The 14,048-nt window shown below is 39.0% G+C and overlaps 2 protein-coding genes across 2 annotated transcripts; one reads left to right on the top strand and one right to left on the bottom strand.

Annotated features, from left to right (window-relative positions):
• The first annotated feature begins 1,837 nt into the window (after positions 1 to 1,837).
• On the top strand, positions 1,838 to 2,773 carry LOC144305735 (olfactory receptor 10G9). The gene has a single exon (XM_077884809.1). It carries the CDS (start codon positions 1,838 to 1,840, stop codon positions 2,771 to 2,773), a length of 936 nt encoding a protein of 311 aa, XP_077740935.1.
• A 9,798-nt stretch (positions 2,774 to 12,571) lies between these two features.
• Positions 12,572 to 13,507, bottom strand: LOC144305729 (olfactory receptor 10G7). Its single transcript, XM_077884804.1, has one exon. The coding sequence runs from the start codon at positions 13,505 to 13,507 to the stop codon at positions 12,572 to 12,574; it is 936 nt and encodes a 311-aa protein (XP_077740930.1).
• Between the last annotated feature and the right edge of the window lie 541 nt (positions 13,508 to 14,048).

The following is a 14,048-nucleotide window of genomic DNA, read 5'->3' as shown; positions in this document are numbered from 1 at the left end:
TCCTCTGGAATTGGTTCTGTTCCTCCTGTCTCAGGTAGTAGGTTATAAATAAAAGCCATACACTTGATGGAGAGGTCTTCTTTTACAAGGGCATTGCCTAGGGGGGAACCCTGGGTGGCTCAGGGGTTTAGCGCCACCTTGGGCCTGGGGCGTGATCCTGGAGACATGGGATGGGGTCCCACGTCGGGCTCCCTGCGTGAAGCCTGCTTCTCCCTCTGCTTGTGTCTCTGCCTCTCTTTCTCTCTGTATCTCTCTCATGAATAAATAAATAATCTTAAAAAAATAGAAGGGCATTGCCTGAATTTATGAATATGAGGAGTGGACGGTGGATGGAGGGATATTATCTCAAGAGATGGCAAATTAGAAAATATCCAGATATTTAGGATGGAAGGATATAAGTAGAAAACTGCCAGTGGATTGTGTTTGGGAGGACACATATGAATTTTATGTTCCTGGGGCCTCAGAAAGGATAGCCTAGTATCCTAGTAAGAGAAGCACGGAGCCAGCAATGTACAAGGCTTGGAATTTTCTGGATTATATGGAAGATTACAAGGATCATGTCATGGAGTTGAGTTTCTCAACCTTTTCTGATAGAATTTCCTTTTTAACCAATTGGTGATTATAGTGTGATACTAGTCCCAATACCAGTGATGAAGGGCTCCTCAAAGATCTAGCTTTGAAACTGAGAACTCCTTACATACAAAGAAAATTTATCCTCTCACGCATTTTCCCAATCTGATAGATGGTTAGATATAGATAGGCAGGCAGATCTGTATCACAAGGCTCAATTTTCTATGATTCATTATCATTTCTTGAGCAGTTCTCAAGTGCCAGACATTGTACTAAGGATTTTACAGCTACTATCCTATTTAACTTACCATTTCTCAGCTGGTATTACTACTGCTGAATTACATATGAGGACCCGAGATAAAATTCAGTACTGTAGACTTTTGAAGTGTGTAGTGCTATCAACATTAAATTCTTGGTTTTTTAAATTGAACACCAATAAAAAATAAATTTATTTAAAAAATAAATAAATAAATTCTTGGTTTTTCAAGTTATCACATGAACTTAGGAGAGAAAATAGAATTCTAATAGCCCCCCTGATAGTTACCCACTTATGTCTACTTCTTGTTGAATGTCTTAATCATGGGTGACATCTGAGACTGTGATGGGTTAACACTCTTGATGCATCTGCTACATCACACTTTTTCAGAACAAACTGGAGAGAGGTTCTACTGGCTTTGAAGGAGATGGTCAAGTGGTTAGGACTTGAGGGTGGGTTCTAAAGCTGAGAATGATGATCCCTACTAACAGTCAGCAAGACAGACACCTCAGTCCTAAACTGCAAGGAACTAAATTCTGCCAATGATCTCCGCAGGCTTGGAAGAGGATCCCAGCTTCAGATGAAATTCCATTCTCAGCTGTCATCTGGTTTTCAGCCTTGAGCAGAACATCCAGCTCACCTGACTCCAACCCTGTAAGAATGGAAATTTGCATTGTTTTATGTTGCTACATTTGCGGTCACTTATAATGCATAACAGAAGACTAATACAGTGGATACCTAGCATTTTCTACTGCATAGATCTGTGTGTTCCTCAGTTTGTGTGTGCATGCCGTTGTGTGTGTGTGTAAGACAGAGACAGTACATGCGGGAGAATGATGATGAAAATTCTATCATCTTTACCAAAAACTTTTGTAAGAAACAAAGTTGAATTAACTCTAGAATTATCTACCAAGGATGATGTACTTGCCACATGAAAATGGATTTCAGGTTTTCAATTAATGCTGGGTGCCCTCTCTATTCCCATAGGGAGAGACACCAAAGCTGTGGAAAATGACAAACAGGAGCTTTGTAACTACATTCATCCTCATGGGCCTTCCCCATGCACCAGCCCTGGACATCCCCCTCTTCACAATCTTCTTAGTGATTTATGTACTCACCGTGATGGGGAACCTCCTCATCCTGCTGGTGATCAGGGTGGATTCTCACCTCCACACCCCCATGTACTACTTCTTGACCAACCTGTCCTTCATTGACATGTGGTTCTCCACAGTCACTGTGCCCAAAATGCTGATGACCTTGGGATCTCCAGGAGGCAGGATGATCTCCTTTCACAGCTGCATGGCCCAGCTCTACTGCTTCCACTTCCTGGGCAGCACCGAGTGTTTCCTCTACACAGTCATGTCCTATGACCGCTACCTGGCCATCAGTCACCCACTCAGGTACGCCAGCATGATGAGGGGGAGAACGTGTGCCCTCCTGGCCACCAGCACGTGGCTCAGTGGCTCTCTGCACTCTGCTGTCCAAACCACGCTGACGTTCCGTTTGCCCTACTGTGGGCCCAGCCAGATCCAGCATTACTTCTGTGATGGACCTCCCATCCTCAAGCTGGCCTGTGCAGACACCTCCGTGAACGAGATGGTGATCTTTGTCAACATTGGGGTGGTGGCCTCGGGCTGCTTCCTCCTCATAGTGTTGTCCTATGTGTCCATCGTCTGTTCCATCCTGAAGATCCGCACCTCAGAGGGGAGGCATAGAGCCTTTCAGACCTGCACCTCCCACTGCATTGTGGTCCTTTGCTTCTTTGTTCCCTGTGTTTTCATCTACCTGAGGCCAGGCTCCAGGGATGCTGTGGATGGGGTCGTGGCAGTCTTCTACACGATGCTGACACCCCTTCTAAACCCTGTGGTGTACACCCTGAGGAACAAGGAAGTGAAGAAAGCTCTGTTGAAGCTTAAAGACAAAGTAACACAGTCTCAGAGCAAATAAACACTGGAAAGTAGATGTGCTCATAAAATAAAAAAGTGATATATTCAGTCATCAACATGCAATATTATTACATGTATAGTTCTACATGGTAATGTTGTTCAAAATCATCCACTCACGAATATTTGTTGCACAAAGTGGTCTGAGGATTTTTTTATATCAGAAGTAAAGCTTTTGGGGCAGCCTGGGGTGGCTCAGCAGTTTAGTGCCACCTTCAGCCCAGGGTCCAAACCTGGAGTCCCAGGATTGAGTCCCACGTCTGGCTCCCTGCATGGAGCCTGCTTCTCTCTCTGCCTGTGTCTCTGCCTCTCTCTCTCTCTCTCTCTCTCTCTCTCTCCCCCTCTGTCTCTCTGTGTGTCTCATAAATAAATAAGTAAAATCTTAAAAAAAAAAAAAGAAGTAAAGTTTTACTGATGTTGAGCTTGCTTATTTCTGATTTATCTATTGCTCATGAATGGTTTATTTTGTTTTCTTCCACCTTATTGAGCTACAATTGACATATACCATTGTTTTGCCTTCTTAAAAATAAGTATTCTGGTTGGAGCTCCGACGCAAAGGTTTGTATTTTTCATATAGCTAAGTTTATAATATATCTTTTTTTTCTTAAAGCGTATCTACCCAACTTGGGAATTTACACTCCTAGTCACAGTGTCCAAGGACAACAGCAGATATCAGTGTCGCTTACTCATGATTGTAACTATGTGACTACCTTCTCAGTTTATCAATGGCAGTGTATGGCTTTGTGTGTGTGTGTGTGTGTGTGTGTGTGTGTGTGTGTGTGTGTTTGTGTCCCCGTGTGACCACTCGTCTTCATGGCACATCCTGATCATGTTCATTGCTCCCACACTGAATGAGTTCAAATTGTGAGCAGCTCCTTATTGCTCTGGGGGGTCAGCCAAGACAGGCTGTGGTGCTGACACGTTCCTCTCAGGAACTGCCAACATCCACCATCTTGCCAGAGCCCTGCAGGTTCCCAGGTTGGGTGAGGCGGAGCAGCAGGAAGGTAAGGGCAGAAACCACTAGTCTCCGTCACATATTCTGACCTGGGTCTCCTGTGCTACCTGACCGATGTCCCCGGTTGGTACCAAACCTTTCCATGCTGGATGCTGTGCCACAGCTGGTGGCGGCTGCTCATCTGGCCAGGTCCCCCTGCTCCCACCATCTTAGGGTCTTAGAAATTCAGCTGCCCCAAACTACAACCTGCTCTGGGACAAGAGCACCCCACATTGCAAGCTGGGACCAATGATGTTTCCTACGTGAAAGATAAAAATTGAAAAGATATTTAAGTAATGTGTCAACATGAGATTTCCACATATTTCTTTTGCAAATCAGAAAAAAACCCTAGCCAGGACAAAACACCCTGAAAATACCGCCACCGTGCAGTCTGCCTGCACAGTACCAACAGATGTGGATAAGTGGTTCCATCACCAGAAAAACTAAGGAATCTTCTCTGGAATACAAGCTGATATTCCTCCATCCTATTCATCTGGAGAATTAGATGCAAAAGTAGTAGCTTTTCAGAATTCATAGAACTAATCTAACTAAAGCAAATTCTGCTGTGACCAATATATTCAGGATGTTATATATCTAAAAGCATTTTTCATATCTCATCTAAGATAACTGTTGGTACACTCTTCAATATCAAAGCAGTTGTAATTTGGAAGTCATTTGTGAATAAATGTGCAAGATGAGTGCATATTGGATGTATATGTTTACCATGTGTTAGAAAATAAAATTATTTTGCTGAAATTGCAAAAAAAAAAAAAAAGCTATTTAGTAGCTACCTTGCCCCTACTTGCGGGCATCCACATGTAATAGATGAAATGCTATACTTGCATCCAAACAAAACAAATATTGGCTCAAATCCTTTGATAATAATTTTATACTCAGTACCTCAATTTTCCATCTCAAAAAATGACCCTCTCTCAAAAAACTGTTATGAGGATCAGATGGATGTATACAATTGTTTTGAGTGATACTGATTCATTATAAATTCTTAAGTAAACTTCTAAAGTTCAAACCTGGGGCCATCTGTCAGGTAGCCTGATTCTCAGAATATTTGCCTTCAAACATTATGTCAATGACTCCCAGTAACCAAAAATAGCATTTTGAATGCATGATTGTTGCTTTTTTAAAAATCATCTTAAATTATAGATAATAAATTACTCTAGCTAATTATAGGCAATGTAATCATTCTGGTTCATTAATTATTTTGATAAATTTGCTACATCTATATTTAATGGTTTTCAAGGAATTTCACCTTAAAAAAATACCTGAAGCATTAAAATTATAATGAATTAAATAATTGTAGAATAATTCAGAGGCAAAATAGCAACATTATTGAGCTTGGAACATGCCAAACACTTCCTAAATTAATCATTATAAGAGCCCTATAAAATAGCTTTTGCTATTATAAAACATGAGAAAATGAAGGCATTCCACATAGGGAACGATGAAATCTGAGCAAATGTCTCATCACATAGTGCAAGATTTTGATGTATTCTCCTGGGTTTCTTCTCAAAATAGCAGCCCTGGTGTATTGAACTTGTCCCCTGAGGCTTGTTATTACTGGTGCCATTCCATTTTTAAGCTGAACTTTAAAATATTGTCTGGTAATACTATGATGCATCTGATCGGCTCCTTGAAGCTTTATCTTCTGAGTTCACTAGTAGTTAACAATGGTCTGTTTTATAAAAGTAGTAAGTGAATTATAAGGAGTAAATAACTAATTTAGGAAAAATCAGGCTCAAATCCAGAATGAAGAGGGGGACTTTATAATGATCCCAATGCTGATACTTGTTCATTGACTCCTGCTACCTCAAATAAATCATCAATGCAATAATACCTTCAACAACTGAAATTAGGTGACCCCTCTATTTAAGATACAGGAAACACAGGGCATGAAGACAGTATATGTTCTCCAGACCTCCAGACTCCAATGGGAGACACATAAGTAGATAAAAAGAATCTTCTAGGGCAGCCCAGGTGGCTCAGCGGTTTAGTGCTGCCTTCAGCCCAGGGTGTGATCCTGGAGACCAGGGATCGAGTCCCACGTCAGGCTCCCTGCATGGAGCCTGCTTCTCCCTCTGCCTGTGTCTGTGCCTCTCTCTTTCTCTGTGTCTTTCATGAATAAATAAATAAAATTTAAAAAAAAAAAAAAAGAATCTTCTAGTGTCCTAGAGTATATATTGGGTGCTACAGAAAACATCATGACATCTAACATAGATGAGGTAGTACAGTGAATTACACCCAGAAATAAAGAAAATAGCATATACAGATAACTAACGCTTGCTTCAACCACATAACTCATAATAATTAGTCCATACAGAGTATGAGTAATACAAAGATGATTTCAGTCTATGTGTTTTGGAGTCTGCTCCACATTCACAGAGCTTCTGTTTTCCAGGCCAAGTCATAATGCATGTTGATTCTTTTAGTTCTAACAAGTAGAGAATTGGGACCCAAGAGATTAAACCCAAGGCATTTCACATTTCTTTTTATTGCTTGACAATCTTTACATCCAGACCATGCACATGTATTGACCACAACCTGCCCGCTCTCAACCACAGGAAGGCCAGAAGGTATATTCCTGCCATGTCCCTCTGGTAGAGATGAGGATGTGTTAGGTGGACTTCATTAAGCAAGACTAAGGTCTAACTCAAATATTTGCAGTCTGATCCTATTCTTCTCACTGTGGGTAAAATTAAGACAAATTCATATCTTTTCCTCCTTAGTGGAATGAGAGGGTCATATCCTTAATCAAAGTTGTCAGTATCAAGTATTTTCAGAGACCTTGTTCTCATATTTGGATATTCATACTATCGAAGTGACCAGGGAGGGGGTGTACATATTAGATCAGAAAAGACATTGGTGAAACCTTACAGATTCGGTATCACTCTATTCCTCCAGTCCACCCATAGTCAGAGCAGGGGCTGTGGAAAGCCATAGTAGAATTTTGAAAATATGGAAATTTGTGCAGCGAGTCTCAGGGAGTCAGATGCCCTAATGATAGCACTAATGATCATTAGATACAAGTAGATGGCAAGGGCTCCTGTGGAGTGAGATATTATTAGGTAAGACATGCAAGAATTTCTAGTTAGTTGTCCTCTAAAAGGTGCCTGCAGGCTGTATATTCACACATGTGTCAATGTGATATGAAAGTATTTAAAATCATTAATGAAATGTGACCATTCATAGGTGAACAAACTGTAAAATCAACACAGAAGAGTAATGTACAATGGGCAGCCTGCCACGTTAATTAATCCATCACTGACATGGGCCAATTTGCCCTGTGACCTCAGCTTTCTGCTGGGTCCAAGGAAAGCCTTGATTTTCAATATGTCCCAATTTGTCTTGTTTTAAAGAAGGCAAGGGACAGCTTCCAAGCCTTTTCTAATACTAGAGATAAAACCAGAAGTCACTAATCACAACTTCTTAAGCTCAACAACTGAACATTTTTAATGATATAATATTTATGCAGATTTGTTTATATGTCTGAGTTTTTAAACTTTCTGATCCTTCCTATAGCTCAAATACTCCTTTCAGGATTAATTTTATTATGTTGTTGTATATATTTAAGTTACTAGATATGGTTGTAGTAGTGGTAAAAACTTTCCATTTTTTTAACATCTCCAAATATCATTATTTCACACATAGTTTATAGTTGCTCAACACTGAATTGTATCTATGTTTATTGAAGTATAGTTGACACATAATGTATAATAATTCAGATGTACAATATATATTATTCCACAAGTCTATGCATTACGCTCTGCTCACCACAAGTGTAGCTTCCTCTGTCGCCTACAACCCTGTTACAATATCACTGACTGTACCTCCTATGCTGTGCCTTTCCTCCCATGACTCACTCAGTCCATACCTGGAAGCCTGAACCTCCAGGTCCCCTTCGCTCACTTCGCCCCCTTCCCAGCCCTGCCCCTCTGGCAGCCACCAGTTTGTTCTCTGTATTTATTAGCATAAAATTCTTGATTGGCATTTATCTTCTCACACTCTTTGCACTTTATGTCAATATTTGTCAATTTGTATCATTGCTAAGGCTCTGTCAGCTGTTAAAATATTTCACTGAAGAATAACTTACTAATAGCAATTTTCACAAGTCATATATTTTTAAACTGTTTTGCTACTACAAAAAATCTGGGATTTTAATATCTTCCTGTTAAATTGATTCTTTTTTTTTTGAGAGAGAGAGAGAGAAAGGGTGTATGCTGGGGAAGGGGCAGTGGGAGAAAGGGACAATCCAAAGTAGGCTTCACTTTGTGCAGGGCCCTATGCAGAGCTAGACCTCATGCCCTGAAATCGTGACCTGATTAGAAATCATGAGTGGATACTTAACTGACTGAATCATCCTACCACAGCAAATTGATTCTGTTATCTTTATAAAATAAGCTTAATACTCACCGACAAAAACAAAGGTAATCTTGCATTCGTGACAACATGGTTGGACCTCGAAAGTGATAACAAGTGTAGTTAAGTGATATAAGTCACAGAAAGAAAAATAGCATATGATTTCACTTACACATAGAATCTAAACAACAAAACAAACAAATAAGCAAACAATAAAACAGAAACAGGCTTAACAAATACAGAACCAAGGGCAGTGCCAAATTAGGTGCAAGAAATAAAGGTAAAATTTTCCAGTTATCAAATAATAAGTCACAGGAATTAGAAGTACAGAAAATACATAATTTTTTGTGATGAGAGATGGTGACTACACTTATCCTACATTTCCTCATGTAGATCATTGTCGAATCACCATGACTAATATAATACTGTAAATCAACTAGACTTCAATAGAAAAAAATTTAAATATGTCTACACTTCTTACCTCCTACCTTAAAGTTCACTTTTTTTTTATATGAATATAGACTTGAGTTTTTTCCTGGTGTTTTTGCATATATTTTCCACTCTGTTTCCATTTGTAAGTTTCCATTCTTTGTATTTAATGAAGCTCCTTATAAACTAGATAATTAAGAATTTTTATGTCTGTTTGCAACATTTTAATGTTATTTGAGATGGTTAATATATCTGATTTGCTGATATAGTTGGATTTAAATGGAACATTTTGCTATTTGTTTTCAATGCATACCTTAAACTTTTTTTCTTTATTCCTGTGCTTTTTCTGTCTGCCTTGTATTAATCAAAGTATTTAATGTATAAAACAAGAGTCCATCATTATATTTTTTGTTATTTAACTTATCTCATTATTCCATTATCTTTTTATGATATTCAATATAATTTTTAGTATTATAACTTACTTACATTAGTACTTTTACCAAATCCTAAAAATCCAAGACTCTTACAATCATTTAACTCCATGTAACAGCTAATATATTTTTATATTTTGTCCTATATTTTATTTCTATGTATGTTATAAACCTCAAAGGATATTATTATTGGTGCTTTAAATGGTCAACACTGCTAAAAAGTGAACAGTGTTTTATATTTACCTATAATTTCCCTTTCCAGTCCTATTTATTCCTTCTTGTACTTAGATCCTTCTCACCTGCTTTAGATATGCTTATGATGCTATTTACATGTAATCTCTATAGCAGAATAGTTCAATAGCATTAGCAAACTGGAAGAACAGCAATTTGGGACCTTCAATGCCTTGGTATCTCCCAGGACCATGCTATTAAGAAGTAGCTGCTCTTAGAAGCACTAGTCTCTGGGGCTCTTTAAATTTACAGTCTCTATAAAAGTCTTTGGGTGTTATTGTGACAAACAGTTCTGTAAGGTTCAGCAACAGATTTGAGCAAATCTCCCAAAGACTGTGCTTCTTGGGCTTACTTGGAAAAGTAAGAAAGCTGGAGGTTACCCTTTCCTTATACGGACCCTCCTTATGCCACTCATTGAATGGGAGGAGGAAACAGATGTTTAAGGCCAGAACAGACCAGAGAATGTAGTGACCAGTCCTCTTGCTTACTTAACCTCATGGGCTTTACCTGTCTTGTCTCCTAAGTTACACTGTCAGCCAGATAATTTCACCTGAAGCCCCTTCAGGTACTTAGCCCAAACAGTTCCAAAATGAGACTTTCATTCTACCCCCAGAACTCACCTTTGTTACTTTCTCTACTCTCGAGTTATGTCACAGCTGTCACAGCATACTAACTTCTCCATCAAACTCGACCTCCTCACACACTTGGCTACCACGTGCCACCTGCTACACCACTCTCAGTGTCTGCTGTTATTGCCTCACCTGGATCATCATGAGTGTGTGTTTCTTCTTTTCTGAGATGCAGCTGAAAAGGCTCTCTCGATGTTTCTCCCCTAAAGCTTGCCTTCCTCTAAACTATCTTCCTTGTTGCTATTATGTCTCAAAATGGAAATGCCATCATATTGTTGTCACATTTGTGTATTTTAATAACTTTCCAGAATGTGCAAGATGAAAGTCCTTTTCTTATTGTCTAATTTTTCCTACTCCTCTTCTTATGCCTCTATGCATTTTTATATTGGGGCTATAAGCTCCTTGAGGGGATGTGTGTGACTCTGTAATCTTTATGCCTATGGTGTCTAGGATTTAATACATATTTGTATATTGAATGGATAAGTGGGTGGATTTAGACAGGAAAGAGGAAAAAGAGAACAAAAAATGTTAGAGGGTGGTAAAACAACTTTTGATTTGTTTATCTAGCCCTTCAACAATTAAACGACTAATAATTGATAGCTTTGTTCAGAGGTAATATTTATGTTAGCTAAAAATCCTCACAGAAGACATCCTTACAGTCTTGCAACTGTTCAGAATCTTTACTGTGGTGATGGATACCCAAAACCACACAGGTATTAATACACACCTACGCACACATACAACACATGTACAAATAAAATTGGGCAAATTTGAATACAAATTGTGTATCAAATCAATACCAATATCTACTATAGTTTTACAAATTGTTGCCATTGGGGGAAACTCCATGTATTTATGCAGTGGATGTCTTCACTTTATTGGTTAAACTTTATATGATTCTACAATTATTTTAATAATATTTTCAACCAAAAAATGACACTGATATTTATCTTACATATCTTCATTAAACATTTAATTACTTTCAACATGGTTTGTTTAACATATATTATTACAGAATTTTTAATCGTTTACCATATTTCCACTTTAAAACTATTAATAGGTCTCTCCTTAGGCACTATACTTACCACAACGTACCCTGGATGATACTATACTTGTTTTTCTCCCTCTCCAGGTAACAACCTTCGTGAATACAGAATCCATCTATTCTTTTGGTATATCTATTGCTTATCACATGACTTAACATTCAGTAAATGTCCCATAATATTTTGTGCTAGTATGAATAAGTAAAATAGTAGGATGTTACAAGAAACTTGGAAGAATCTAAGTGACCCCAGTGGCTAAGTAATTTTGATCTAACTTGTCCTCAATTTTCTCCTTTATAAATTGAATAAGGTTATAGATAAGGCCATATCAGTCTGGTTTATTGAAATGAACACCGTAACTGACCTCTTAAATGGATCACGGTATCATGGTTTATATTGATCATGCCTTTATAGATGGTGCAATTCTCTCCCTAGCTTAGTTTCATAACTTACTTAGAGCAAGATATACATCCTAGCACAGATGGGTTGTCTTGCTAACGGGTCCCTGGAAGGCAGATGCTGTAAGTCTGAGGAGTCTGACAAGTAATCTCCAGTTCTAACAGGAATCTGCCAGGTTTCTCTTCTTTCTTGGTACGCTAGGTGGCATTGGCATTTATTGCATTAACAGGATACAGGTGAGACTCAAACCATTTGTTTTCTGAAAAATTACTTTAAGCACTAACAGTATAGGTACATATTTGAATGACTTCTTTGAGGTTCATGGCCGAAACCTTATCTCCCAATTATGGGATCCAAGTCCATTTTACATTTTAAGTCAAACAAACGTGACCCACAGACAACAATAAGTCCATGTAAGTAACACTTAGAATCTGCTTCTAAAATTGGTAGAGACTTTCAATATTTATTGGTAGCATATTTTTGTATCTAAGATTATTTTCTTATTTTTCATATATTTTCTATTCATCCCTTATTTACTCACAAAACTAATTTTGAGATTGCAGAAATTAGGAACTTTGCATTTAAGATAAAAGGAGCTCTTTAAATATTTAACAACAATCTAAATAGTCATTTCTGTGACCAATTCAGTACAAATATTGCATAAAGTACAAAGGTAGACAAATATGTACTTTAAAAAATCTTGGAAAAAAAATCTTGGAAGTCAAAGTGAAAAAATTAAAGAGTTCTACTTTGTAATTATCTCATAAATTTGAATAAAGCCATTCTTGACAATCAAGTATTTTTGGTGTGATATTGTATAATGTAAAATTTCATCTTTTAGGTACTATATTATAAAGTGAATTGCAATTATTACATGTGATGTTTTACAATATAAAGATTTAAAAATTGAAAGAGATTTCTAGATTGTTTAATTTAAATTGACAAAATAAAATATAGATATATTGTACTGAAGAGTAATTCTGGAAAATACTCATCAGAGTATAGGAGCAACCACTTTTCTGATGATTTACTTGGTAGAACATAAAAGGGAAGAAATAAGTCATCATCCTTTCTTAGATTGTCACCATAAATGACTGCTTATACTGGGGTTCTGGCAAGCAGTTAAGAGGGAAAATTAAATATGTATTAAATTTTAATTTAAAAATTAAGACTGGATAATTGAAATGTTCCTTACAAGTATAATGTTCAAGGTTGGTGGTTCAATTTAGTTCTAAATAAATAAAAGAGAAGCTAGCCACATCTGGTCTTTCTTCTTTATTTACATTGGGTGAATATTGACTTACTGCCCACGTTGAGCAGAGCTTTCTTCACTTCCTTGTTCCTCAGGGTGTACACCACAGGGTTTAGAAGGGGTGTCAGCACCGTGTAGAAGACTGCCACGACCCCATCCACAGCATCCCTGGAGCCTGGCCTCAGGTAGATGAAAAGACCAGGGCCAAAGAAACAAAGGACCACAATGCAGTGGGAGGCACAGGTCTGAAAGGCTCTGTGCCTCCCCTCTGAGGTGCGGATCTTCAGGATGGAACAGACGATGGACACGTAGGACAACACTATGAGGAGGAAGCAGCCCGAGGCCACCACCCCAATGTTGACAAAGATCACCATCTCGTTCACGGAGGTGTCTGCACAGGCCAGCCTGAGGATGGGAGGGGCATCACAGAAGTAATGCTGGATCTGGCTGGGCCCACAGTAAGGCAAACGGAATGTCAGCGTGGTCTGGACAGCAGAGTGCAGAGAGCCACTGAGCCACGTGCCGGTGGCCAGGAGGGCACACGTTCTCCCCCTCATCATGCTGGCATACCTGAGTGGGTGACTGATGGCCAGGTAGCGGTCATAGGACATGACTGTGTAGAGGAAACACTCGGTGCTGCCCAGGAAGTGGAAGCAGTAGAGCTGGGCCATGCAGCTGTGAAAGGAGATCATCCTGCCTCCTGGAGACCCCAAGGTCATCAGCAGTTTGGGCACAGTGACTGTGGAGAACCACATGTCAATGAAGGACAGGTTGGTCAGGAAGTAGTACATGGGGGTGTGGAGGTGAGAATCCACCCTGATCACCAGCAGGATGAGGAGGTTCCCCATCACGGTGAGTACATAAATCACTAAGAAGATTGTGAAGAGGGGGATGTCCAGGGCTGGTGCATGGGGAATGCCCATGAGGATGAATGTAGTTACAAAGCTCATGTTTGTCATTTTCCAGGGCCTTGATGTCTCTCCCTATGGGAATTGAGAGGACACCCAGCATTAATTAAAAACTTGAAATCCATTTTCATGTGGCAAGTGCATCATCCTTGGTAGATAATTCTAGACTCAACTTTGCTTCTTACAAAAGTTTTTGGTAAAGATGATAGAATTATCATCATCATTCTCCCGCATGTACTGTCTCTGTCTTGCACATACACACAAAGGCATGCACACAGAAACTGAGGAACACTCAGATCTATGTGGTAGAAAATCCTAGGTATCCACTGTTTTAATCTCCTGTTATGCATTATAAGTGACCACAAATGTAGCAACATAAAACAATGCAAATTTCCATTCTTACAGTATTTGAGTCAGGTGAGCTCGGTGTTCTGCTCAAGGCTGAAACCAGATGTCAGCTGAGTCTGGAATCTCATGGGAGACTTGGGGTCTGCTTCCAAGCCTGTGGAGATCATTGGCAGAATTCAGTTCCTTGCAGTTTAGGACTGAGGTGTCTGTATGTCTTGCTGACTGTTAGCAGGGATCATCATTC

Source organism: Canis aureus, chromosome 3 (assembly GCF_053574225.1).
Source record: "Canis aureus isolate CA01 chromosome 3, VMU_Caureus_v.1.0, whole genome shotgun sequence".
Taxonomy (NCBI): Eukaryota; Metazoa; Chordata; class Mammalia; order Carnivora; family Canidae; genus Canis; species Canis aureus.
This window is presented reverse-complemented; position numbering and strand designations above follow the sequence as displayed.

What these genes read in the sequence shown, in the direction of transcription:
- LOC144305729 (XM_077884804.1), bottom strand. Translation starts at nt 13,507, where the DNA reads ATGACAAACATGAGCTTTGTAACTACATTCATCCTCATGGGCATTCCC.
- LOC144305735 (XM_077884809.1), top strand. Translation starts at nt 1,838, where the DNA reads ATGACAAACAGGAGCTTTGTAACTACATTCATCCTCATGGGCCTTCCC.